Source organism: Antedon mediterranea, chromosome 10 (assembly GCF_964355755.1).
Source record: "Antedon mediterranea chromosome 10, ecAntMedi1.1, whole genome shotgun sequence".
Lineage (NCBI taxonomy): Eukaryota > Metazoa > Echinodermata > Crinoidea > Comatulida > Antedonidae > Antedon > Antedon mediterranea.
In genome coordinates, this window is record NC_092679.1 from 11,381,298 (window position 1) to 11,408,216 (window position 26,919).

Genomic DNA, 26,919 nt, shown 5'->3' on the forward strand with positions numbered 1-26,919 from the left:
AGTAAGTTCGAATCCTATACTATTCGTTTGAATGTTGGGATATTCAGTGGTTAGGTTCTTATTATGTATATATGAATATGTATTTCTTTACATATATGTGGGTGTGTAGGTTAATACTTGAAACTATCAGTGTATACTATACAATGAATTTAATGTATGTAGTTAAGTATAAAAGTACAGTCAATGAGTAAACAATAAGTTTGTAATTATAATCAATAGGCCTATACAAATGGATTTGTAAATAGATAATATAAACAAAAAAAGAAAGTAAATAATCCTTTGTATAATGTTCAGTAACTATACAGAAAACAATGCAAACAGATGGTTTAACCAAAAAATACTAAATGAAATATAAATGAATGTGATTTAACAAATATATGCCAGTAATGGTAGGATACTAAATGTTAAAATTATAAATGATATTAAAGAGGAAAAAAAGAAGAAAAATTAGTTAGAAAATGTTTGGAAATTATGTATTATTCATGAATTAATTTAGCCACATCGTGTATATTTAAACAAAAAGAAACAACATACATATGTTTTAAGTTAATAAGTACACAATTTTTATTAAAGATAAACACTGACATTTTTAACTTTAACGCTGAACCTAAAAAAAGTTGGTATGTTTAAAAAAAAAAACACAAGTATTTGACCTGATAAATCATACTATGTTCCTCTTATATAATGTTTATTTCTTAATATATTTGGTAAATGTAGATTAAATTACTTCTATAATCATGTAGAAATGATGATAAATACAAACTGATAACACAGTGCTTTTTAAAAAATAAAAATAATACAGTATATTTATTATACTGAAAATGGTTGCTTTCCTCTGTGACCTCTTTATAGTACTGTAGCCTAATTATATTTAAACATTCAACTGATTTTACTTAGTAGCAGTAAATCAACACTTTCTTATAAATGAATAAATTGAATCAAACTAACATTATACATTAAAGTATGTTAAACAGGAAAACAAACATAGATTCTGGCATTTTTAAAAATTTAATTTTATACATATTGTCTACATTCAATCATTATTTTTTTTAATCATATGTGTCCACAAGAGTATTCTTAAAATTTGAGAATCTATTATTCCCCACACAATATTAAACTATGCTGGATAACTTTAAAAAAAAATTAGTTTATGAAATATTACAAAATAAATTGTAGCAATGCATTATTTAATTTGACGAAACCTTCAGAGCTTTCGGTTAAAATTAAAGGATGCATTTCTTTGGTATTTCATCTTGTTTATCTTCTAATGTACAAAAAAACTGTACTCATTCAAAGGTGGATAGTATATATCTTTCTTTGAGCTGCAGTTACCTAGGTTTGTCAATCTCTTTTGTGTTGAGCCTGGGCAATTCCTCAGAGTGAAGTTCTTGTTGTAACATATCTCAACTTGCTGCAGAACTACTTGTTCTTTATTCTTAATTCATAAACAAAAAACCACAATAATTATTTTAAATAGTATTAAAATATACGGACATCTGATAAAAATAACAACACCTTTTAAATTTACAATGTAAATTTTTATTGGTAGCTGCACTTGAAATATATTTCTTTAGTTACCTATCTTCATCAGTGATAAATTGATTTGTTATACACATTAAAAACTGTGATTAAACATCTCCGGAGACAACAACAACAATAAGAATAATCAACATTTATAAATAATATAAATATATTTATAAAGTCCCCACAATTTTGTTACCAAAGGCACGTCCTCAAATTTGCTAAATAAATACAGTAAGTTGTTAAATTAATTTTAAATGAATTAAAAGTGGGTGAATGTTTTAAATACAGGATGCAACAAGGGAAAATGTATGACTACCATAAGAAACTGGACAAATAGCAAATAATTTGTTAACGTAACACAACAATTTATATAAATCTTGGGGTACCTGCGTCATTTTCTTGATTGTTATTTGTTTGTATATTTTTGCAGTAAAGAAAAGTGTAATTTGCTCAGTATTTCTGCATTGAACTTTTATTGTAAAATTATTATGAGATACTTTAGTTGTGCTTGCTACATTGATTCCAAAATATCTAATAATCTAAATAGAAATTAAAAATTGGTGATGTATGAAAATATTGTTTTATAGTTTAAATGATATAATATAATTTTGGAGGAATGATGATCAATTCAAAATGTTATGTATATAATGTTAATTACTGCGAAGCAGTTTTGCATCAGGGAGTTTAGAAATTGGTCAGGTGTTTGCCTTACAAAAAACAAAGGGCTCAGTAGTAATAGCATGGACAACATCTGACCAATTATCTAGCTTCTTGATGCAAATCTACATTGAAGTAGTATTATCATGCTGTTTGTGCAGTACTCGCTGCTTCTTTGGGATCAAATCTAACCCTAAGCATCAGTGTATGCCTGATGGTCTAGAGTTATGAATACCAGGCTGGTGATCTTGAGGTTTTGGGTTTATTTCCCAATTTCAAATGATTTAAATCAAATTCAATTAAAATTTGTTGAACTTACATAGAAGCACAATACTTTTGTTGTTACATTAAACGCCTTAAACAAAACACTGTTAATATTCGACAGGGAATAATTTCTTCCAGGCAAAATATGTCCAGATTCAAGGACACTGAAAAAAAACAACCAATAATCAAACATTTATATAGCGTTAAAACATTAGGTATTCAGGTGCGGATAAACAGGCTTAAACCCCTTAAAATTTAACAGCCATGTCTTTTTATCTCTATAAAAAAAAATAGAACACTGACTACACATTGAATGCAAATCAAATCAAAACACCATCGACTCTGTGAGAACGATCAAACAATCGACGGTTCCTGGCAAAAAAAGTATGATCGTATTGTTAAATTACATACATAGGAGTGTCATTTCCGGGCCTAGTCATTTGGGAGGTGCCATTTCATCCTGAATTTTATTTGTACCATCATTTACCTAAATCGCTTAGCCACAGGCCCCACTATACTTAGCGGTCTGCCCCTGGGTATTGTACAAGGAATCATTGGTCAAAGTTTGCATTATAAATATATACCTAGTTGTAAGTTAATTAATTTCTTAATCTATTAGTACTACAGTTAAGGCGTTTTTAAAATGTTTTTAGCGTTCCGTGCGCGTAAAAATATGCGCTCGCGTTTTCACTTGCTTAAAATGACATGAAACGCTTAGAAAGTTGATTAAATTGATTTTCGCATTTTGAATTTTTAAACGCGCATAACTTTCAGTAAAGCATGTCATTTTTTTTCCACAGAATGTTAGCGCATGATATAAATTAAAATTTTGCTAAGTTTCAATTGAAATTGTTATATGGTGTTCGATCTATGTTAAATGTGCGAAATTCATAAAATCATGCGTAACTTACGCTGCGCGATGCTAAAGTCATATAACAAAGTTACGTACACATCTATAGGTCAATCTTATGACAAACTTATACAATCATCTTATGTTGGCCAGAATTAGAGATACGCTGCGAACAAATTTTGTGGAAAGAAAGAAGAATATAGAAAAAAAAATCTCATGACAATAACAAGGGGTTATCCGCCAAGTGCGGATAACCAATGAATTGTTTAAAGTAATCATTTAAGAAAAATTGTATGACTAGAAAAATATCATTTAAAAGTTTCTTTAATGTACTTTAACTTCCAGATTTGTAGGCAGTAAAATGATAATAAACTAAATTATGCTTTGAGTAATGTACCAACTAAGCTTGGTTCACACTACAGACGCAACGCAATCGAGTCGACCAATCACAAGCGATATATTATTCGAACAGTCGCTTGTCATTGATCAACTTGCTTGTGTTGCGTCCCAGTGGGAACCAAGCTTTATACTACAGAAATAAGTGTATCAATATCAACATGTTAGTGTCAATATAGCAAATTCCATTCATGATATGATTTTCTGCCTAACATTACTGTAAGTGTCTTCAGAATAGTTTCATCATAATTTGGCAAGTTGTATCAATGTGATGAACTGGCCTGGGAAAGGTCATTAAGGCAAAGGTGAAACGACAATGTTTCCTTTGCATTTCCTTCTGGTTTGAAAATTAACCCATTGATTTGGAACACAGGGTTATAAACCTAAAGGATAGATTACAGCAGTACTAAGTGAAGTACTAAAATGACATTGAACAATTTCCCTACGATCCAATGGCCTATCTAAAGATATTCATTCAAATACAATGGGAAGTTTGCGGCCTAGGTCATATCATGGATCAGGTTCATGGTCATACCTTGTGCTCGGCTAGCCTGTGTTTTCCTAATTTGATGATGCAAAATTATCCATGAATTTGTGAGTTTCCCATGTCGCTTCAGTATATTTACAAAAGTTAGAGGGTGTTGTTTTTTTAAACAGCAATATACAAGAATATACAGCAAAACTAATGTTTGGTTTAAACAATTCATCTAAATTTAGAGAAATTACTCTATTTTTTATTTTAAAACAAAATTCGCCCAAGGCTATAGGCTAGGCTACTGACTGAATAAACAATTCAGAGAGGTTTTTTTTGGGAGCAGAAATGGGTCTAAATATCGTGATCGTTTGTGGATATTATATTATACGGTATATTCCAATATAATGTAACCCATTTTCTTTTTTGACCCATGACATGAGGTGATAGTTTGCTGTGCTTTTCTTAAATTACTCAAGCACACATGGGTAGCAAGGGACAATATGTGTATGGAGAATATACTGTATAAACAGTTTATGCTATACAAATGTGCGAAGGACTAAAAAAGGACACCAAAGTTTATAAACTCAAATGGAATTAAGGCAAAATTTGGGATTGACTTGTCCCAAAACACGCTAACAAAAGTATAATGTCTGTAAGAACTAAAATTCAAAATGAAAAGATAGGTCAAACAAACTTCCAACACAGGAATGGCAGTTTTGGTAAAAAAATTAGAATTTTAAGAACACCACCCAAGAAGTAATTTAGCAGAAACGGGGTAGCTCAAAATAAGGTATATAATAATATATAACAACAATAATACCATATTTTGAGTCATTTTTAGCAGAAACAAGCCCGAAGAGTTATTTGAATTTAGAGAAATTATTTACTTGCCAACCTCGGCCAAGATCATAGGCAAGGCCTACTGTATCCATGAGAGATGCTTGTATGTGAAAGTGAATGTAATCAGGATGGGATCATACTCGAGGAGGTAGTACCTGAGGGATATGGGTGTAGCCTGAATGGCAGATTTTAGGCAACCTGGATGGGAACATTGCCATAGAGGAACACATTTTGAGCTTTGATTCTATTGCAGTTGCAATTACATTACATAGCAGATTTGCAAAAAAATGTGCATACTTAGTCAGACTCAAGTTATTATGTAGATCAATTCCTTTCTGGAAATAGTTCAATTCACCATTTATTGCTGAAGTGTTCTCACCACAGGTTCCGTGTTTGCACCACTCATGTTGCCTAGAAAGTAAGAACATCTAAAAATAAACTAAAATCCTTTTCAAATTGTGTTGTTATATTTGTATAATTATTGGGATGACATAAATAAACTCCTGTCATTAATTACTGTATTTTTGTATTTTGTTGGAAGTTAAACTTAAAAATACATGGCCTGTAATAAAAACAACCAACCAAAGGAACTAAACTGCTAAAACTTGAAAATAGTTCCTTTCTGTAAATTAATGGATAAGAAACTTCCTCATTGAGTTTGTTAAAGCAAATAAGATTCTCAAAATTAAAAAAACAGAAGTTGTAAGCAAATCTGGTAGCGAATAACACAAACCTCAATTCAATACCATAATTAAACATAGATCAATTATTTGTAGGTCTACGTGCCCATTTCTGTTTTATTGATTTATTCTAATGTTAAAATTTATGAATTCATCTATCTAATTTGCTGGTCTGTTTTTGTTTTATTTTATTGGAAACTTTTTTTAATTGTAAAGGGCATATAAGCTTTTGCATTGCTCCTATCAATCCAAATTCCTTATTAATTATCCTTTTTATGTATTTTAACCTATGATGCGTTGCCAAATATTATCAAATGAAAAAAATGAAATAAAAGCCTTTTTGAAGAAATAGTTACCAGAATACTGTAAATGGATTCTCCAATATTAGATTTGGCCATGTTTGGTTCAGTTGTTTTACCAAAGGCTGCCAAAAAATATATTATAAATTAAGATAGCTTTTAACAAAGTGTTCATGTATTTATATTGACACTGACAGCTGGCTTTGTGATCTAAATATTGAGTTTGATAATAGATGTCATTCAAATTATTGACACACAACTTTTAACAAATATCTGCATATTGCCCGTGTGTTTGTAAACAGCTCTTATTATTCAACTAAATTCATTTGTCATGTACATGAAGCATTAACTACAGGTCACATGTAAAAAGCAAACAATGCACACATACACCTGCCAATTCCAAATACAGTTACACAATATGCTTCAAAAATTGAAATTACTGTACACTGAATAAAATGTATACATTTCTTAAATTGAATTAATACCAAAGTCAGTACATAGCAACAGAACTTGGTTTATTCTGAATCAGTTCATTACTTACAGTTATAGTCGAATCATTAAACATTTGTGGAGAATAGCAGTATTCTGGATTTGTTCCATTTTCCAGTGATGGCCTATAAAAAAACAACAAAATTAACTCCATTATCCTAAAAAATTATGAAAAATAACAACCCCCATCAACTATGTTCCAAATTAACTAAACCTCACGTCAACTTGGTACTGTAGACGTTTTTTTGCGACCGGACAATTCTTCGACAGGACATTTGCCAAACAGGAAACTTTGCCTACAGCACATTTAGCCAACAGGTCATTTCGCCAACATGGCAATTTTCGCCGAAAATCTTACGAGGTTCATTACTATACTTACAATACTGTTTCTATTTAAAATTCATTGATCGAGTGCCTTTGCTAAGTACAGTGTGAATAGCATCGCCACCCCCATACCTTGTGGTACTGCAAGTGTGGTAACAAAGGATTGTTCGTTTTGTTGCTTCCCAATCCAAACACATTTACATAGTTTTTCAAAACTTTCAACATTTGGATTTCGCCATCTTGTATTATGTGTGTCAGTATATCTAAAAGTGTATTCCCTCGCACATAGCAAAAGAACTGGTCATATTGACACATGTGTTGCACTTTTCATCGAAGCGCGGAATCAAAACAAACAAGTACAGTACGTTGAAGCAATTGTTTGCTGAACTATGTTGTTATGCAAATGAGTAGAATGTTGCCGTCATCCGTTATTGTTTAGGTGCTAATGCGGAAACTCCCTATTTCATAATTTGATGATGCTATGGCTTTTTCTGCTGACATTTTGCAGGTATGCACATATTCAGTGGTGCTTTGCCTCTTGTGGTACAGGTTGCTTGCCTGCTTGTGTTGCAGGGATATGTTCATCTAACCTGTCATTTATCCTATTTAGTAAACATATTGCTAATATTTTCCCAAGAACCGACAGGTACAGTATGATGGGCCTGATGTATTTTGGTGGACCCTTTTTCTTGGCTGGTTTTGGAATTGGGTGTAATATGACTTGGTATTAAATATAGTTCTGCTATGTGATTAAAAACATCCATATGTGCATGTTTTGCCATCAGAATATACTTGGTCACTTCCTGGACTTTCATTGTTTTTTAGGCATTTGGCTGCTTTGTCGGGTGTAAATGGAGACATCAACACTGTTTACATTTGTTTTGTCATTCAGTAAACATCCGGACACAGGCCCGTATGCAGCATTTGTAATGGGGGGTGCGAGCGAAGCGAGCAACAATGGCTGGGGGCCAGGGGGCCGCCAAGGGCCCCCGGTCAGGGTCGAGGGGCCGAAGGCCCTGGCAAAATTTGCGTTATTTGACGTTCTAAAGACTGATTTAAGATTCTTTGTTGTGGCTTGAGCTAGTTGAACGATGGACACCAGAACTTAATGCTTTCGGCCAACTCAGACAGCGTTGTACGACGCTGTCTGAGGCGCCGTATTCGATAGTGTCTATATTTCCAGCAAACACTTTAACTGCGTACCGCGTACATGAAGCGCTAAGCTATTGCTTGTCGTCACATGATCGACTGCGCATGTTTTACATCGAGTTTGTAGTCAGTTCAGATTCTGTAATTTAATTACCGGTATTTTTTCGTTTTATATTAACATATTTTTGTTTGTATACCATTGATAATGTAAATTTTGTATATATATAATGATATTGTCTTTAGTTAAACAAGACAAGAAAAAATACCAACCGAGGAAATAGTGGACCTTTTGGGACTTGGGGGGGGGGGGGGTGCGTCTGCACCCAACGCACCCCCCTGGATACGGGCCTGGGACATATTGCATCATTTTTAATGGTTAATTACATGTGCCAGAAATTGTTTATATATTTATTCTTGTATTCACTTTTTTATATTGACAGTTCAGTAGTAACACAGGAAGTTTGTCTTGTTTTATAAAGGAAAATTTTAAATTGGAACGAAATGTTTCAAACTAGTTCCTTTTACAGTTGTAGCATAGTGCATGGTCCACTATCATCTACAAGAAGATCGGACATCCATCATAAGTAAATTTAGTCACCATATTATTTCATTTTAAATTAAAATTTGTATTATATTCTATTCAAGGATAAGTAATATTGTAATAATGTGTTGAATTGAATTGGCAGTTTCAAATGGACGGTTTCAATGTCTTAATACCAAAATATATAAAAGATATATTCCTAGTAAAGTTGAAATCATTGTTAAGTTAAGGCTATTTTAATGTTGCCGGTGTTCGTAACATGTTTAAACGTTTTCAATTTAGTTCAAAACGCATATATATGTGTACTGATGACCACAAATATTGTCAGCAAAGTATCCTGTCTCCAAAATGTAACCTTTCGGGCTATTGTCTGCCAATCAAATTGTACTGTGTGTCAGTCAACCGTATAAATGGCAGAAAAATAGTATCAGCAAACTTGTCTGTTTGTTGTTGAGTGGCTGTCGGCCAATTGTTTGTCAACAAAATGTCCTAAATAACAGTGTTAAATTAGTACTTACCAAAGGCCATGTATAGTCCAGGTTTTTACATCACTTGGTATAACACATTTGTTCTAACAAAGAGACAGACATATTAAATTTGAAGTAAATCCTTACTTTTTTTACCTAATTAATTAACACATTTACTGCACTTTCACTGTGAATCCCACCTCTGTGCAGAGATTTTTTTTAAAGAAAAATCATAAATGGGTGATTTTTAAATACATTTTTAAGAAAGTACTAAACAGGTTTGATTTTTAAAAAATGAAAATCATATTACACAGCCTTGAAGTAGAAACTAGGAAATTTGGGCTTCTTTGTTCCTATTAACAATCAATTTACAGTTGAACATTAGATTATAATTTAAAACGGTCCTACTAAACACCACCAGATACCTACCAAAGCAACAAATCATACCACCAGAGAGCAGCCATTTGCTTGGAATTGATTATTAATGGTATATTATAAATTTCAAAAGCTGAGTTTGATCATCATAATAATAACGAAACAAACGTTCATCCGTGTCTCTTGTGTATTATATTCAGCGGTCAACTGTGAAACCTATACAACTACTGTATGTTCACACAATTTGTCTTTTTTTGTAGTAGAAATGTATTCTTTGGTTGATATTTTTTGGTCCTTTTTTAATGAAACCATAGAATTGGCAACAAAATGAATAAAAATGGTTGTGTAAATTGGATTTTTAGTCAAGCGTTTTCAGCTTACATTCTCAAATTCTGGAGAAAAATGTACAATCGGACATCTTTAAAAAATTAGTACAAAAAAAAAAATGACGCAAAAAATGAATGGAGGCTATTTTTTGCAAAACAAGGTTTAATTGGATGCGACGAACATGGTTTAAAAAAAAATGGAAAATAAATATGGTTTCATTAAAAAAGGACCAAACAAATATCAACCAAAAGAATACAAATTTCTACTACAAAAAAATACAAATTGTGTGAAGTTATGTATTCATTTTTAAATGTATAGTGTACAGAAAAGAATTTCTGCTTTTATTTGACCAAATAAATGATGTGAAAGCGTTATTTATTTTGAAATGTTACAGTTTACAGAAATTAATTTATTTAACCATTGGTAGCGCCTCACAGTTGACCACTGAATACAATACACAAAAGAAATAGATGAACACGTTCATTTCGTTACTATTTAGTATTATGGTGATCAAATGCATTCGATTCTGGCATTGCGACGGCGAGAAATTCACTTTTAACTTCAACTTTATCAACTTGAAAGAATTCAGCTTTATACCATTAGTAATCAATTCGAAGCAGGTGGCTGCTCTCGGGTGGTAGGATTTGTTACTCTGGTAGGTATCTGGTGGTGTTTTGTAGGACCCTATAAAATAAAACTTACATTTTGATCAGAAACTGAAATGCAAAATGATGGTGGCCAATGCTGTGAAAATGTTAGGTAATCCCAATCATTTCTTAAAGAAGATATAACATAAAAACTTAAGTGAGGTATAATTATAGTTTAATAATAAGTAATATACAGGTAACACCTAAATAAATTCCTGTCATTTGATTGGACGATTGTGGGTCACATGGCGTGCAATAGTACACACTATTAAACGATCGTTTAATATAATAGTACTTTTTTTGTGTAAGAAAGAAAAATCTGTTCGCGTTTGGAAAATATTTTTTTAATTCTATTGCTTTTGAAATACAACACTCAGCGCCACTTATTTTGTACTTTCGTTGCCAATGTTATATTGTTGTGACTGGTTTAGCGATGGAAGTACATTTTTGGAGATATATATATACTAATTTAGATAAAAAAGGCATTTAAATAATAACTTTAGATCGAGTTTAATTTATGATTTTGATTAATGGGAATATTTCTAAAAGACATGGAATCGTTGGAAAAAACATAATTAGCATGAGTTTCAGACTGTCGATGTTTCGTATTGCTGCCTGGCTGTCGCCTTGTTGATACATTTCATCATTCACCTCATGCCATTATTTATACCATTACACTCATAAACATCATTATTTGTATACTGTAATACTTGAAGATGAAAAATGAAGATTAATATTTTAATCAGTTTTTAAAGATTTTTCCAGGACAATATCATTTTTTTAAATTTTGAAATTTCTTCAAATTGCTCATAACATTAAATAATGCGGTGTATAAAGTTCCGGCAGAATGAACACAAATTTTAGGGATCTAGTGGTTTTGTAGGTTCAATTCTCGATCAATTGTCTTTATTCATCATCATCTTAATAACCCACCATTCCTAGAGAGATTTTTTGGATAGGTTTTTGGGCCGATCGTCTCAGCGTTAGCATAGGCCTATGTTGGATTCTGTGTATGTAACAATGGGCAGTTGAATACCGGTGCCAGAACCCTAACCACAGCATTATTAATATTATGATGAGCAGAGATTTCATTTTCAAGTTAGGTGCGAAATACAGCACCCTACATGAATACCCAGCCCAGCCTACAGTATACTGTTATCTAGGGTGCTTGCTGTATGCCTAGCTAGTGTAGTAGCCAGATTCTAGTCAAGGCACCCTATCGCAAAGTTGCCCCTCACAAAGTCGCCCAGACACAGTCGCCCCATCACAAAGTTTTCCATCGCAAAAATCGCCCCAACACAGGGTCGCCCCATCGCAAAGTCGCCCCTAAACGTTAAAATAGTTTATAAATAAGTGCGTCAAATCACGCAATTGATATTCTTGGGCAATTTGAACACAAAATAACACGAAACAGGTAGGCATACAAAGGGAAAGCCCCGCCATGTAATACCAGTAGTCTTAGGGCACAGTACATCGGCAACAAAGAGGAAGCCCCAACGTAATTACTTCACTGTCGGGCGCACTTACACGATAGCTCACTATCGGGGAAACCCGTAATTGCTCTGCATTACTCCAAATTGTTACGATGTCGGTCGCATTCAAAATCGGTCTTGTTTAATTTTGGTCGTGATAAAATCTAAATAATTTTTACTTTAGTCGATGAATATTTATTATTAATAATACATTTTTTTTAATTGTTTATTTTACAGGTCTAGGAGAAAGATGTGTGCATTCAAAAATGACAATTTAAGATAATAATATTATTTAGCATACTGTATGTTAACAGTACAGTTACATAATTATTTAAATGTGAAATTTTACAGGGACCGTAGGCTATGTCTGTGTCTCTCTTTTTATATGCAACAAACTACATGAAACAATTTTTATTAATAAACATTCAGTTTACTATTATTAGTATTACAATGAACATTTGATTAATAACCACAGAAAGGCAATCCCATCATTATCCATTATAAAATTGCATCATATTACCAAATATGTCGTAAAAATGATGATGTGTGTGTGTATTCATCGTATGTCCGTGTACGCATGCATGTATAAAATAATCATATCGGCGATGAGATTTATAACCATAATAATATTAAATAACAATAGACATACAGTACTTGTCAATAAATGCAAATGTTTTAACTAATCTATACGATTGGCCTACTACTACAGTACAGTATATCACTTTTATACATTTATTATTATATTATCCTAAAAAATGAACTGGTAACCACTTGTTGAAAAAAGATTCGTAATTGTGGCTATTGGTAACTAATTTTAAAATCATATTAAATTAACATTCTTAGAAACTTTCAAAATAAGGAACTATTTTTAAAATGATTTTCAAAAAGCATATTACTCCATTAAAACCTGTAAAATAAAAATTCAAACACAAATTATGTATATAAATTAAATAATTTAGTAATTGAATATTTTGCGTTTTGTAATGATTTATGACACTTTGAATTTAAGATACAAAGCTGTAAATTGGTATCTAGGGTCAATACTTTTCTATTTAATTTATTGTACCGGTCTAATTAATTTTCATTTTTAGAGACTCTCTTAATGGGTGTCACGGGGTCTTAGCTTTCGTGGTCTTAGGTTTCGTGACACCCCTCTCTTAATGGTAAGTAAGAACAATCAGAAAAGCTTTACCGTATATTGTATATACAGTATGCATTTGTTATTAGCACTTGTGGTTGCCTCGATGAAATATTAAACCATTTAACTCTTTTCAACTTTGTCTGGCATGGCTTTAAAGTTGGTTATACAGACCGAAAATGGGCAGAAAACGTTGATATTTACAGTGACCATTGACCTACTGTAGGCAACATTTAATTATAATGCAACTTTTCTTTTAAATACAAATGATGATGCTATTGCATAATGATAATGTGATGTTTGACTGGTTGCAATTCCTGATCTGTGTCTGGTCTAGATGTTTTAAATTATTTATAAATAGACAGCCTTCATATCTCTTCAGATATACACCAGACATGTGTTAACAAGTGGTACAAAAAATAAATGTGAGTGGGTAAATATTGTCTAGGTAAAAAGGCAGTGAAAAAATGTTGATGCTTTTTCACAATTTTCTGCCTGTAACCAAATTTAGAGCCATGTCAGACACAGTTCAAAAAAAGTAAATGGTCTAATATTTATTTTAGGCAACCACAAGTGCTTCAACAATACTTACTGTACATATGTACAATATACAAAATTTCTGATTGATATTAATTACCTTTTAACACTTTGACTGCCAAATACGAAGATCTTCGTGTTTCGCGTTTTTTTACGAAATCCGGTAGATAGGTTAATTATTGGTATATACTATAAATATGGACACTATGTTCGGTCTGGACCGTCAATATTTTACTATTTGAAAGTAACTAATCTGGTTACGAACGACTGTCAAAATGGTACCTGTCGAAATAACATACACCGCGCATAACAGTAGCGCGTCGAGTGATTGCTTGGCGCATTGTGTATCGGTCACGCGCTAGCTATGCCGCCGAAGCATTAAAAAGGTTTTTGTGGATTGGCATGTTTGTTTGCTATCTGAATAAAAAATAATCGAGTCATTTTCAATATGAAGTCATTATTTTTATTATTGTATGTACAGTATACCCTAATTGTTTTGGTGTTTCATTGTAAGTGACCGAGTTTCACACAACAAACTTGTTTAGAAATGGTATGGACATTATCATCAGTTTACTAGCTAGGCTAGCCTAGTCGTAAAACAGTTCCGGACCAACTTTAGGCCTGGTTAACTAGGCATGATGGGTTTACTATGTGGATTTTGCCGAAACATTAATGTAAGATTTATGATTTATAAAATGTAATACATTTTTTACAAAAAGTGAATTATTGCTAGGCCTAAAGTTAGCTAGGCCTACAGTAGGCCATTACATTTTTCAGTTAATAATAATATTGATATACAGATAGAATAGGCCTAGAGGCTAGGCCTAAATATTTTCATAAAACATGCCTATTTTTTTGCATATTAGTTAAAAAAAAAAATTAATAACTATATTAGATTACACGTTTATAAACATACAATGTTTATACCAAGTTTGATGGTCATGTGTTATTGAATTTTCCAGTTACATCATTTATGCACATTTAATTTACTCTAGTAGCTAGATCAACTTTCGTATGCACTTTGAGGTCCAGAGAATTCGACTTCAGAAATTGGTTTAGGGTGGTCAAACAATCATTTTTGGCTTGGTTACACATTTTGAAAATGTGGCGAAAGGTCAAAAGGTCAGGGTCAAAGGTTATAAGATCAAACACCATTATGTCCTTAAATCTCGACAACCACTGGTCACAGCGAGGTAATTTTGGTCTCAAATTGATCAGAAGGTATACATTCATATTCAGTCTAATGAAACATTTTAGTCGAAAATGACCGGAAATGCCATTTCTGACCTTTGACCCATAAACCAGGGCATGTCTGTATCTCCGTAACTATTGACCGTAGAGACTTGAATTTGGGCTCAAATTGTTCGAAATATACATTTAGTTATTTGTTACACATTTTGAACAATGTTACAAAAGGTCAAAAGGTCAAGGCCAGGGGTTATATGAATAAACACAAATAGGTATTTGTATCTCGGCAACCACTGGTCACAGCGAGTAAATTTTGGTCTCAAAATGTTTAGAAGCTATACATTCATATTCAGTCTAATGAAACATTTTAGTAAAAAATGACCGGAAATGACATTTCTGACCTTTGACATACATACCAGGGCATCTTCTTATCTCTGTAAGTACAGGTCGTAGAAACTTAAATTTAGTATCAAATTGTTAGAAATACACATATTTACATTCATTCTAACAGAAAATTTGGATAAAAGATGATCATAAATACTATTAATTACTAATCTTTTAAATGAAAAACATATCTACCCAACTTATCATTAGACAGTAATGTTATGCAATAATTGATGCCTAATGATTTCATTATACTGTAGGAATTAAAACAAATCCTTTACTGTTTGTAATAATTGTAGGCCTACTTTTGCTTATAATAATGCTAGAAATTATTGTTTACCCCCGAACATTTTGAGAATGCTAGAAGTAATTTACTGTAGTTACCCGTATAAAAGCCTCGGGCATTTATTTATTCAGGGAAGGCGTTTATTTTGTTGGGTGTAATAATGGTAACATGTATAATCAAAATAAATACACCCCAGATATATATATATAAATTCAAATTAATTAATTAAATTTCAGTATATCACCGGGCGGTTTAGAATTAATGTTCTTTGCCTGATTTGTTTATATATATAAAAGTATCTCTTCGGAGATCCCGCCTCGTGAATAAAAATACTGTATGTAAGATGAGGTCGTATCAATTTGATCTCTGGTGCGCGTGCGTACAACTGAGGACTAGTGCTGTTCCGCCGTACCACGCCGAGAATGTTAAAGAGTCGCTATCCAATCGAGTTCGAACAATACCATGAAAGCCCCAGTGGTCTAATGGTTAGGACATCTGCATATCAAGCAGGCGGTCCGAGTTCGAGTCTCGGTTGGGGCGACTTTTTCTCATTCTCACAGATTTCCTCATCTTTATCGTTTCAAATTAATTAATTAAATTTCAGTATATCACCGGGCGGTTTAGAATTAATGTTCTTTGCCTGATTTGTTTATATATATAAAAGTATCTCTTCGGAGATCCCGCCTCGTGAATAAAAATACTGTATGTAAGATGAGGTCGTATCAATTTGATCTCTGGTGCGCGTGCGTACAACTGAGGACTAGTGCTGTTCCGCCGTACCACGCCGAGAATGTTAAAGAGTCGCTATCCAATCGAGTTCGAACAATACCATGAAAGCCCCAGTGGTCTAATGGTTAGGACATCTGCATATCAAGCAGGCGGTCCGAGTTCGAGTCTCGGTTGGGGCGACTTTTTCTCATTCTCACAGATTTCCTCATCTTTATCGTTTCAAATTAATTAATTAAATTTCAGTATATCACCGGGCGGTTTAGAATTAATGTTCTTTGCCTGATTTGTTTATATATAAAAAAAATATATATTATATAATAAGAATAATAACGGGATTAAACCTCATTCTATCCTGGAGGAAGTACAATCATGTAATAAAAGGTATCGGAGACCACAATAATAGACCAAGTCATTGTCATTATTACGTAACACTGTTGCATAATAGTTTTGAATGTCAACGACAAAACTTATACATATACACGTCTGTTCCCAGTGTAGATAATAAAACAATATATATTTCTGGAGATTTATTATCAATACCACTAGAAACTTTGACATGTTTTAGGTACTGAATGCATTGACAATAAAAGCATCAGAAGTTTATCATGATAAAATCATACTACAACACTGTACTACAGTACACAAGGGTGTTTTCAGGAAAGCTGGACATATTGTACAATAGTAATGAAACTATGTATTGGCATTTAAAACTATGCAAAAGATTGTTGTCAAATTGTAGTTACAAACAAATAGATGATAGAATGAAGATCCATTATGAGTGCAATCGTGTCAGGATAATGATGTGTCATTGTTTTATATCATTATACTGGCACCTAGAGGTGAAGATCCATTTAATGGAATCTATCACTTTTATTTTAAAAGACAGAAACATTTCGTTAAAAAGCATAAAGAGGAAAACGAATCATGTAAAGTACCTTTTATCAGTTGAGAAACGAAATACAATTATTAATATTAGAGTATTCCTTCAAATAAACGCCACCATTCCCTCAAATAGAACACCATGTGGAATAAACATGCCACATGCATTTACACAATAATTGTATCACGTCAACACATTTCATTAACTACCATAATCTACAATTTACCAAGCTTTTTGACATAATTTTATCACTTTTTGATATTAATTGTGCAGTATTTTTTCCCATCTAGGTGGTATTTATTTGATTATACATGTTACCATATTATACCCCAAATAAAGATGCCTCCTTTCCCCCTAAAAACCATTTTGAACAATAAATGCCAGGGGCGTTTAATCGGATACATATGGCAAGTTACTTCTAGCATTCTGAAAAGAACTGTTGAGCTTAACGTTTCTATCAAAATGTCCTCGGGGACAGCAATAACTAGTACTTGAAATTAAAACAATTTAAAGTATCAGTTATTGCATAACATTACTGTCTAAGGATAAGTTGTGTAGATATGTTTTTTGTTTGAGACATTAGTAAGAGTATTTCTGTTCATCTTTTAACCACATTTTCTATTACAATGAATGTAAATATGTATATTTCGAACAATTTGATACCAAATTTAAGTTTCTACGACCTGTACTTTATGAGATATGAAGATGCCCTGGTATGTGGGTCAAAGGTCAGAAATGGCATTTCTTATCATTTTTGACTAAAATGCCCCATTAGATGGAATATAAATGCATGCCTTCTGAACATTTTGAGACCAAAATTGACTTGCTGCGACCAGTGGTTGCCGAGATAAAAGTACCTTTTTTATTTGTTCAAATAACCCTTGACCTTGATTCTTTGACCTTTTGTAACATTTTTCAAAATGTGTAACAAATAACAAAACATATATTTCGAACAATTTAAAACCAAATTCAAGTGTCTACGACCAGTAGTTACGGAGATACATACATGCCCTGGGTTGTGGGTCAAAGGTCATAAATGGCATTTCCGGTCATTTTTTACTAAAATGTCCCATTAGACTGAATATAAATGTATACCTTCTGATTAATTTAAGACCAAAATTACCTCGTTGTGACAAGTGGTTGCTGAGATTTAAGGACATATTTATGTTTGGTCTTATGACCTTTCACCTTGACCTTTTGACCTTTCGCCACATTTTCAAAATGTGTAACCAAGCCAAATATGATTGTTTGACCACCCTAAACCAATTTCTGAAGTCAAATTCTCTGGACCTCAAAGTGCATACGAAAGTTGATCTAGCTACTAGAGTAATTAGGCTTTTTCATTCATTCATTCATCTTTTTATTTCAAAATATCATGGTGACATAACATATCCATAGAAAAAGAGAGAAAACAAAATCTAAGTAAGAGCTCATTTTGCATACAAATGCATATTAAGTAGATAATTTGAATAATGTTGTACCTGTTACCTTGAAATTGCATTTAAAAATAGACATACTGTATGCAGACATAAACTGTGCCAAGTTTCTTTGTTATGGAATATTGTACACTGAAGTTACATCAATTATGCATATTACTTAGCTAGACTTTTATTGGTTTTCAATTACATTAAAAACAAATATTTTAGCAGTTTTCATGAGCACGTAAAAATGTTTCAGGACATTACAGCTCCTACTTTTTTTTTAACCAAAGGTTTCATTCTAAGAAAAAGTTAATTCACAATATATACAGATTATATTTTTACTTTTTTAAGACTTTAATATTGGCAAAAAAGCGATTTTGAAATTGGCTGAAATCGGCATTGAAATTGGGTAACATTTAACATAACTCAACAACCGGTAGTCCAATTTTAAAAGGTTTTTCTGTTCTGAGTTCCTCTCACCCAGCTGCATCTTATAAGCACTGAATACAATTTTAAAATGTGTGTGCTATGCCTAAATTAGTATTATACGACATTTAGCGCGACCAAAGTAACAACACGATCAATATCAAATGCAACCGATATGATTAAAAACAGCGTACTAGCTTCATAACGCAATAAATCTGTGGGGCAACTTTGTGGTGGGGTAACTTTGTGATAGGGTGACTTTGCGTTGGGCCGACTTTGCGTTGGGGCGAGTTAGGCTAACTATATGAATATGATGTCTGGTTACTAGGGGTAGCGGGACGATTCGGCCCGGAGACAATTAGGCACACTGAAATTTATCGGCTTTGATATGCATTTTATAAGCATAAATTAGCTTTTTTCCCAAAACTTTATTTTCAGAGAGACTATGGGTATTAATTACTACTAACTACAGTAGGGCCTAGTAGTAGGGGTTTACGATGAAATCGGTCGCGTCTGAAATCGGTCGCGTTTAAAATCGGTCGCGATAAAATCAACTTCCGGTATTTTGTATGGCGCGCCGCTAGAGCTATATGTTTGATGATATCGGTCGCGTTTCAAATCGGTCGCGCTATTTTGTATGGAGCGAGATACATGCTAGCGGGATTTACATTTTCTTCGTTTATATATAGTCTAGATTTAATTGACATTTTTTATGTAGAAACTAGATTATTTATGTGGATATTTTTTATTTTGGTAATAAATATTTATTATCAATAATTTTTTTTTTATTTCACAGGTCTCGGAGAAGGACTGTGTTTTTCAAAATGGCCATTTCTAAACACGTTTAAATATTTTATTAGGCATATAATAATTTACCTCTATTTTATTATGTACTGTAATTAATATAATTATTATATAGAAAATATACGTCTGTGTCTTATTATGCAAATAATTACGTAAAAGAGAACAATTTATTTAAAAACAATAATTGTTACAATGTGTAGCCCGTAAAGCCAGCGTATCCATTTGTATACTTATGCATACTGTGGCAGATATATCATATCCATGTCGTTAAAAACTTACTATTGGATCACCTTATTTTAATTTCTATTTTATTTATGTTCGTACGTTATGTAGGATAATATTATTAAGTATATAATGATTATTGTTGAGGCAAATCACGTGTATATTTTTATTTCTAATGTTTAGGCCTAAAATAGTTTCTAGTAAAAATGATTATTATATGCGGATCGTTAAAAGGCGAGTTACTGAAATAAACCCCGAAATAAGCCATATCGTGGATGCGCCTTCTACAGTATGATCGTGCAGCCGTTAACTGCACGTTATTTTGCTGACGGGGGATTCCCCTTTTTTAAATCATGGACAAAACATGTACGATCGTTTGTAACATCTATAGGCCTCCTGCACATGTTTTTGTGAAACCTAGTTCCATGTTGAAACGATGTATATAATTTACGTATATATACGTCGGCGATACTATAGTTTTTAATTTGAATATCTTTTATTTCTTTCTGTAAATAATTAAGTACCACTCCCTTTGACCCGGAAGGAGAGTACCCGTCAGGGTACCTACCAAGGGTTAAAGGTCTCAGGTTTTTAGTTGTTTTTAAATTTATTAGTGTTCCATGACCTTCTCATCAAAATTAATGTCTCTCATTGTTGTGCTATGTCAACATAATGTCAATGACGGCGAAATGTCCTCAATAATGGGGATAGCTATGCAAACAAGTAACAAGTAAGTAACTCAGTGTCTCACATCCGTACGTCGTTCGTAAATCTACATTGACATTATGTTGACATAGCACAACAATGATAGGCCTAGATGTGAGAATAATAATGGATGGATAATAAAGGTGGACACGATTCTCAAAGAGGTAATCTTGCACTGATATTTAATCCTCTTTGAGAATCGTGTCCACCTTTATTATCCATCCATTATTATTCTCACATCTAGGCCTATCATTGTACATCATAGTCGTACTGTATAGGCCCGGTAGATTGATTTATAACGGCACATTATTTTATTATAGTATTATCCTAAAACAGTGCTCACGTAAGAGTGGCGGATAAAAGGTAAAAATCATTGTCATACATCATCTCCCTTTATTGCATAATATAGGCTCGTCTACTTGTTTAATATTAAATTATTTCAAAATGTTCAAAACTTTAAATAGTGGCATGCTAATCTTTTCAAAAACTTAAACAATATCCAATAAAACTTTTTAAAACGAACACATTATAATTATTCATTGACACCTGCAAGATAAAATGAAAACCCAAATTATTTATAATTTATATTTACTGTACTTAAAAAATAATAACGATCGAGGTAAAAAAATGTTAAAGCCCCCTTCCCTACGTTTTTTAGATCTAATTTAAGATCACAAACTATATTTAATGTAAAAATAATACTATATGGTCCTATTGCGATAACTTTTTTCGTCTTTAAACGGTTAAAAATGTGAAAAATAAGTTGATTCTAATAATTATAGCGGCCCGCTATAAATCCCAAAATGCATTGCACGCGGATTGATATTTTTGTTTTTCACCTGTAATTCGCCCACTTTTCGATCGATCGTGAGGCCAAAACAAATGGAAAACTCCTAACTTTTCAGCGAAAATACCGGGTTTTCCCCAATTTGTATCAACGGAGTTTGGCAAAAATAGAAAGACAATTAATGCAGCAACTATACAACGTCAGGCTAGGTATATAGCTAGCGTACGATGTTCGTACGTTATCGATGTTTACCAGCTAGGCCTACAAAACTAAGCCTAGCTAGGCTAGGCCAAAGACCGTCCACGAGAGGTCGATCGCCGCGAGCTACTTAGGTAGTGCATTGTTTCTCACTTTTTATCATAATTTACCATAAAACGTACATTTAACTTTAAGACAAGGAATGACATGATATATATGTATTTTTCCAAAAAACGTCCAAAATTGCAGGGAAGGGGTCTTTAATAGTATTAGAAATTCTATATTCAAAATTAACTAAAAACATAATTAGCGTTTTCATTAAAAATGCATCTGGGCCTAGTGCGTCCCATGCAAAATAGCGCGACCGATTTCAAACGCGACCGATATCATCAAACGTATAGCTCTAGCAGCGCGCCATACAAAATACCGGAAGTTGATTTTATCGCGACCGATTTTAAACGCGACCGATTTCATCTGACACCACAGTACTAGGCCCTAGTAGTAGTAGGGATAAAGATGCAATAAAAGCAAACATTTTGAAAACATTGTCGAAATGTATTTCGAAGTAATAAATAATTGAATATAAAATTACGTTTTTTTACTAATTTATACGGTAGCCTATAAGTGTCACGGCAACTTTAAAAAAATATCACGGCAACTTTAAAAAAAAAGCCACGGCAATTTGAAAAAAGCCACGGCAATTTGAAAAAAGCCACTGCAATTTGAAAAAAGCCACGGCAAATTAAAAATAAAACATCACGGCAAATTAAAAATAAAACATCGCGGCAATTTAACAAAAATACCACGGCAACTTAAAAATGAAACACCACGGCAAATTAGTATTGAAACACCACGGCAAATTAGTAATGAAACACCACGGCAAATTACAGAATGCCACGGCGGAAGTGAGTTACCATGGCGGAAGTGAAACCTTTGGAATCTTCGATTTTTTCTGAGGTAAAGTAATTATTTGTGCATTGAAGTAAATAAATAATTATTATATTATTATTAATTTATTTAACTGCAGCATTTACGTGTTTATTGCACTAGGTCTAGCTATGCCTACTACTAGCCTAAGGCCTTAGGCCTACAGTAGTAGCTAGGTCTACTGTAAAAAAACTTGTTATATAAAAAACAGATTTATACTGTAAATATATTAAAACATTGTAGAATGTTATAGGGCCTAGGCCTACCTTGTAATAAGGCCTATGGTCTAGCCCGGCCTAGAAAGTTCAAGAAGAGTGCAATAAAGACGTAAACTGCTGCAGTTAAATATATTAATATAATATCATATTTACGATACTAATTGATGTGAAGCGACGCTGATTATAATTAATGTTGTATACATGTGCGCTATACAAGTAATAATAATAATAATAATATTTACATCAATGCACAAATAATGACTTACCTCAGAAAAAATCGAAGATTCCAAAGGTTTCACTTCCGCCGTGGTAACTCACTTCCGCCGTGGCATTCTGTAATTTGCTGTGGTGTTTCATTATTAATTTGCCGTGGTGTTTCAATACTAATTTGCCGTGGTGTTTCATTTTTAAGTTGCCGTGGTATTTTTGTTAAATTGCCGCGATGTTTTATTTTTAATTTGCCGTGATGTTTTATTTTTAATTTGCTGTGGCTTTTTTCAAATTGCCGTGGCTTTTTTTGAAAAAATTGCCGTGACACTTATAGGCCACCGTAAATTTATTTTATCAACATTGTCAATATCAATAAAATACGGATTGTTAAACACCTTTAAAAACATGATAAAAAAGTGGGCCGAATCGTCCCGGGCCGAATCATCAGGGCCGAATCGTCCCGGATTCGTTACCAGGTCAGGTGATTAATAATAATAATATACTCACGATGCCGTAGCAGAAGAATTTCCGCACGGATATGTTATACATGACACAAAAAGCACATTGAATGACAACAGTAGAAAATAAATCTGATACATTTTTAGTAGTGTGTAGAGAGGATATCTTAGGAGAAGAAGATCGATGTGTATCATCACCACATAACAAAGCGTCGTTGTCTCTGTCTCTGGGTGGTCTCAGCTCTCTCTCTGTCGTCTGCTGTACGGTATCACAAGAATGAGTATTCCGCGATTTTTGCATGAGAAATTTGTCACAGAGAGCTCCAGATAGTGATGCCCGCCCTCATAAGGGCGGATGTATACATACTAAATAAGACTTGATTTAATAGATATGATACATGTCACATTAAATAGAATTATGATAATATATTTTGCAATTGTAAACCATTTTATAATACATATTTATTAACAAACTAATGTACATTCACTTTTACAGACAATTATTTACTAACTTGCTAAATTAGTTCACAAAAAAGGCCTAACACAGCAACACCAAAAATCAACGAATCGTTACTCAGCACGGCCTATTCTTTACCATTGCCGAGAGTACTACTCCACGCCCGGTAAATTCAGTTTTTTTTTATGATATAAATTAGTATAAAATACATGTTATTAATAGGATAAAATGTTAAATTTCATTAACATTTATTTGTTTTACCAGAAACAAGTTAAACATAGGAATATTATTAAACTATCCTCCGTGAAAACGCGTAAACACCAACACGCCCGGTCACGCTATCGTAGCGCCCGGTTGATGAAGCGAACTGTTTATACGGCAGTTTTTACTAAATAAATTACCCATGTTTCACATGCGTATGTTGCAATTGGGAAAACTAGAGCTGCGATAAATCTAATTGTTGTTGCCTTGCTGATGCTTCTGTCTTTCCATATCTTGTGCATTAAACACATTGATGATTTTGCTATTGCCGGGACGACGTTTGATCTCAATGGAACATCCGCCCATGGTTTGAAATCATCGAACCAAGGAAGTTAAAGTGGTTGACAACTTCAATTAATTGGTTTCCTGCATGATCATTTTCAGCATACCTGATATTATTTAAAGTTCTGCCACCAATAGATATTCCGCTATTGCAGTTTTATAGAGCCAATCTCATAATATATTCTGCATAGACATTAAATAAGTTTGGAGACAGTATGCAACCTTGTCTCACCCCTTGTTTTATTTTAAACCAAGTACTGTCGCCGCATGCAGTCCTCATAGCAGCTTCCTGGTTATCATATAATGTCCTGAGGAGTTCTACTACATGTCTTGGAAAGCCCATTGCTATTAAAACATTCCAGAGTCTTTGATTCTGGACAGTATCAAAAGCTTTTGATCAATAAAGCACATATATATAGCGGACGGTTAAATTCAATAGCTCTTTCCATTATATTTCTAATATTTGCTATTTAGTCTCTTGTACCTCTTCCATCCACAAAACCTGCTTGTTCTTGAGGAATTTCACGACGAATGTATTGTTTAGTCCTCTCAACAATTATTTACAGCATAATTTTACTCGCGTGTGATATCAGAGAGATAGTTTTGTTATTGTTTTTGCATTCTCTTGTATCTCCTTTCTTGGGGAGCGGTATAAATATTGATCTAGCCCAGTCAGTTGGCCAGCTCTTATCGGTCCATATCAAGTTACATAGATTATGCATTAAAGTGATACCTTCATCCCCTGTCTCCTTAAGAAGCTCAGCTGGAATATCATCATATTCCGGTGTTTTCCCATCCTTAATTTTCTTTATTACAAATTCCACTTCTGATCTTAGTATATTTGGCATGTCATGTTGATCTACCTCCATTGCTTTTATAACTTGGTCTGAATATTTACTATCATACAACCTTTGACAATATTCTTTCCACCTATCCTTGATTTGGTGACTCTCAATTAGAATCGTACCGTCCCCATCTTTAATAACATTTAATTTTACAGCCCTCTTGCCAGTAATTTCTTTTACAGCTTTGAAGAAGTCTCTAGAATGATTGGTAACGAAATGCGATTCAACCTCTCTGCATTTTCTTTTAAGGAAAGGTCCGTTTATCTTGTCTAGTAACACGTTGGATACTTCTACTAAGATGTTTATATTGACTGCCGTCTCTCTCACTGTGTAAACCATTTGCTTTTATTTGCAGCCTCTCATCTGCCAGTGCAACCACCTTGTCCGATATCCAAGGGGCTCGGCATTTCTTTAGTTTTGGTAAATTTTTCCGAGCTGCTAATGAGATTGCATTTTTTGTCAACTCCCACAATTCATTCTGTTTCCATGTTTTTTCCTTTTTAAGAATTACTTTAAAAGAATTTCTGACTCCAGCTTGATATTGGTCATTTATTTGTTTAACATCATATCTGCGTGGTAGAGCGTCTCGTTTTACTATCTTTAGTTTGCAACGGATTTCAGCAGTTAAAAGTTGGTGATCTGAGTCGCAGTCTGCTCCTGGGTACGTTTTTGCCACTTTGACACTTGATCTCCACCGATGTATAATCAAAATGTAATCTAGGCCTATTTGATTTCGGTAATTTCCATCTGGTGATATCCAAGTAGGCCTATATAGTCGTCGTGGGTGCTGTGGAAATAATGTATTTGTTAAAACCAGGTCATTCTCAATGCAGAAATCCACCAGTTTTTCACCTCTCTCGTTAGCATGGCCAAGCCCAAACCTTCCCATTGCATGATTCTTCTCCAGGTTACTTCCAACTTTGGCATTAAAATCACCCATAATAATAACAATGTCTCTATTTGGGGTTTTATTAATAGTTTCTTGGAGTTTTGGTAAAAGTAATTAATTATCTCCTCATCTACTGAAGAGGTTGAAGCATACACTTGAATTATTGAGATATTGATTGGTTTTGCTTGAAGACGAATGGATATAATTCTGTCACTGATTGGGTTATATCCAAGAATAGATTTTGCAGATTGTCTTGACATTATAAAACCAACTCCATTACGCCTTAGTCTATCTGAGCCAGAAAAGTACACAGTGCATCCATCATCTGTTCTGAAATGACCTTTCCCAATCCATCTGTCTTCTGATAAGCCACATATCGGAATTTTGCATCTATTCAATTCTCTCTGGAGAATGTGCAGTTTGCTAGGATCAGTCATACTTCTTACATTCCATGTTCCGGTACGCAAGTTATGTCTTAAATTAATTTTTTCCTTTGTTTCATTCCTTTCATCAGCCTGTGGAGCGTCATTACAGGAACTTCCGTAGGAAAACAGTTGTTGCCCATTACTTTCCCCTCTGGGTCCAGAGGTATCACCTTGGTATGCCAGGCTGGCGACTACCCCACTATTTGAAGACTTCATCATTTAGGTTGGGAAAAAATAGTGAAGTGGGTTCCCGTTTCCTTCTTCACCAACAGTAGTCATCTAACTAGACTCTTCTTGCCAGCTATTGTCTATAAAGATCATTTGCCTGCCAAAATATATTTATCCATCAACGCTGTTGTCCATTGACGGCCACTTTTAACATAATTTCGTCTGTTCAGGATGTGGCTGTTACCAACATTTTTACTGCTAAAACATTGCTTGCCGTTGACCAATCCCAAACAAAGTA

General features: G+C 33.4%; 2 protein-coding genes across 2 annotated transcripts; both read right to left on the minus strand.

The window, feature by feature from the left end:
* Positions 1-525: 525 nt before the first annotated feature.
* LOC140060655 (ribonuclease Oy-like) lies at positions 526-23,556 on the minus strand. Its single transcript, XM_072106957.1, has 8 exons — positions 23,344-23,556; positions 10,360-10,432; positions 9,007-9,059; positions 6,527-6,599; positions 6,043-6,110; positions 5,304-5,417; positions 2,501-2,609; positions 526-1,435 (listed from the first exon to the last, which is right to left on the minus strand). The coding sequence occupies exons 1-8, from the start codon at positions 23,487-23,489 to the stop codon at positions 1,265-1,267; spliced, it is 807 nt and encodes a 268-aa protein (XP_071963058.1). The 5' UTR covers positions 23,490-23,556; the 3' UTR covers positions 526-1,264.
* Positions 23,557-24,451: 895 nt separating this feature from the next.
* Positions 24,452-26,669, minus strand: LOC140061220 (uncharacterized). The gene is made up of 4 exons (XM_072107730.1): positions 26,182-26,669; positions 25,467-26,095; positions 25,028-25,270; positions 24,452-24,684 (listed from the first exon to the last, which is right to left on the minus strand). The coding sequence occupies exons 1-4, from the start codon at positions 26,667-26,669 to the stop codon at positions 24,452-24,454; spliced, it is 1,593 nt and encodes a 530-aa protein (XP_071963831.1).
* Between the last annotated feature and the right edge of the window lie 250 nt (positions 26,670-26,919).

Coding starts and splice junctions, on each gene's coding strand:
- LOC140061220 (XM_072107730.1), bottom strand. CDS start 26,669: ATGAAGTCTTCAAATAGTGGGGTAGTCGCCAGCCTGGCATACCAAGGT. Junction 26,096..26,181: donor AATATCTCAATAATTCAAGT/GTATGCTTCAAC, acceptor AACCCCAAATAG/AGACATTGTTATTATTATGG. Junction 25,271..25,466: donor AAAAGCAAATGGTTTACACA/GTGAGAGAGACG, acceptor ATGTTATTAAAG/ATGGGGACGGTACGATTCTA.
- LOC140060655 (XM_072106957.1), bottom strand. CDS start 23,489: ATGATACACATCGATCTTCTTCTCCTAAGATATCCTCTCTACACACTA. Junction 6,600..9,006: donor TGGACTATACATGGCCTTTG/GTAAGTACTAAT, acceptor GTTTTTTTATAG/GCCATCACTGGAAAATGGAA. Junction 5,418..6,042: donor AATCCATTTACAGTATTCTG/GTAACTATTTCT, acceptor CTTACTTTCTAG/GCAACATGAGTGGTGCAAAC.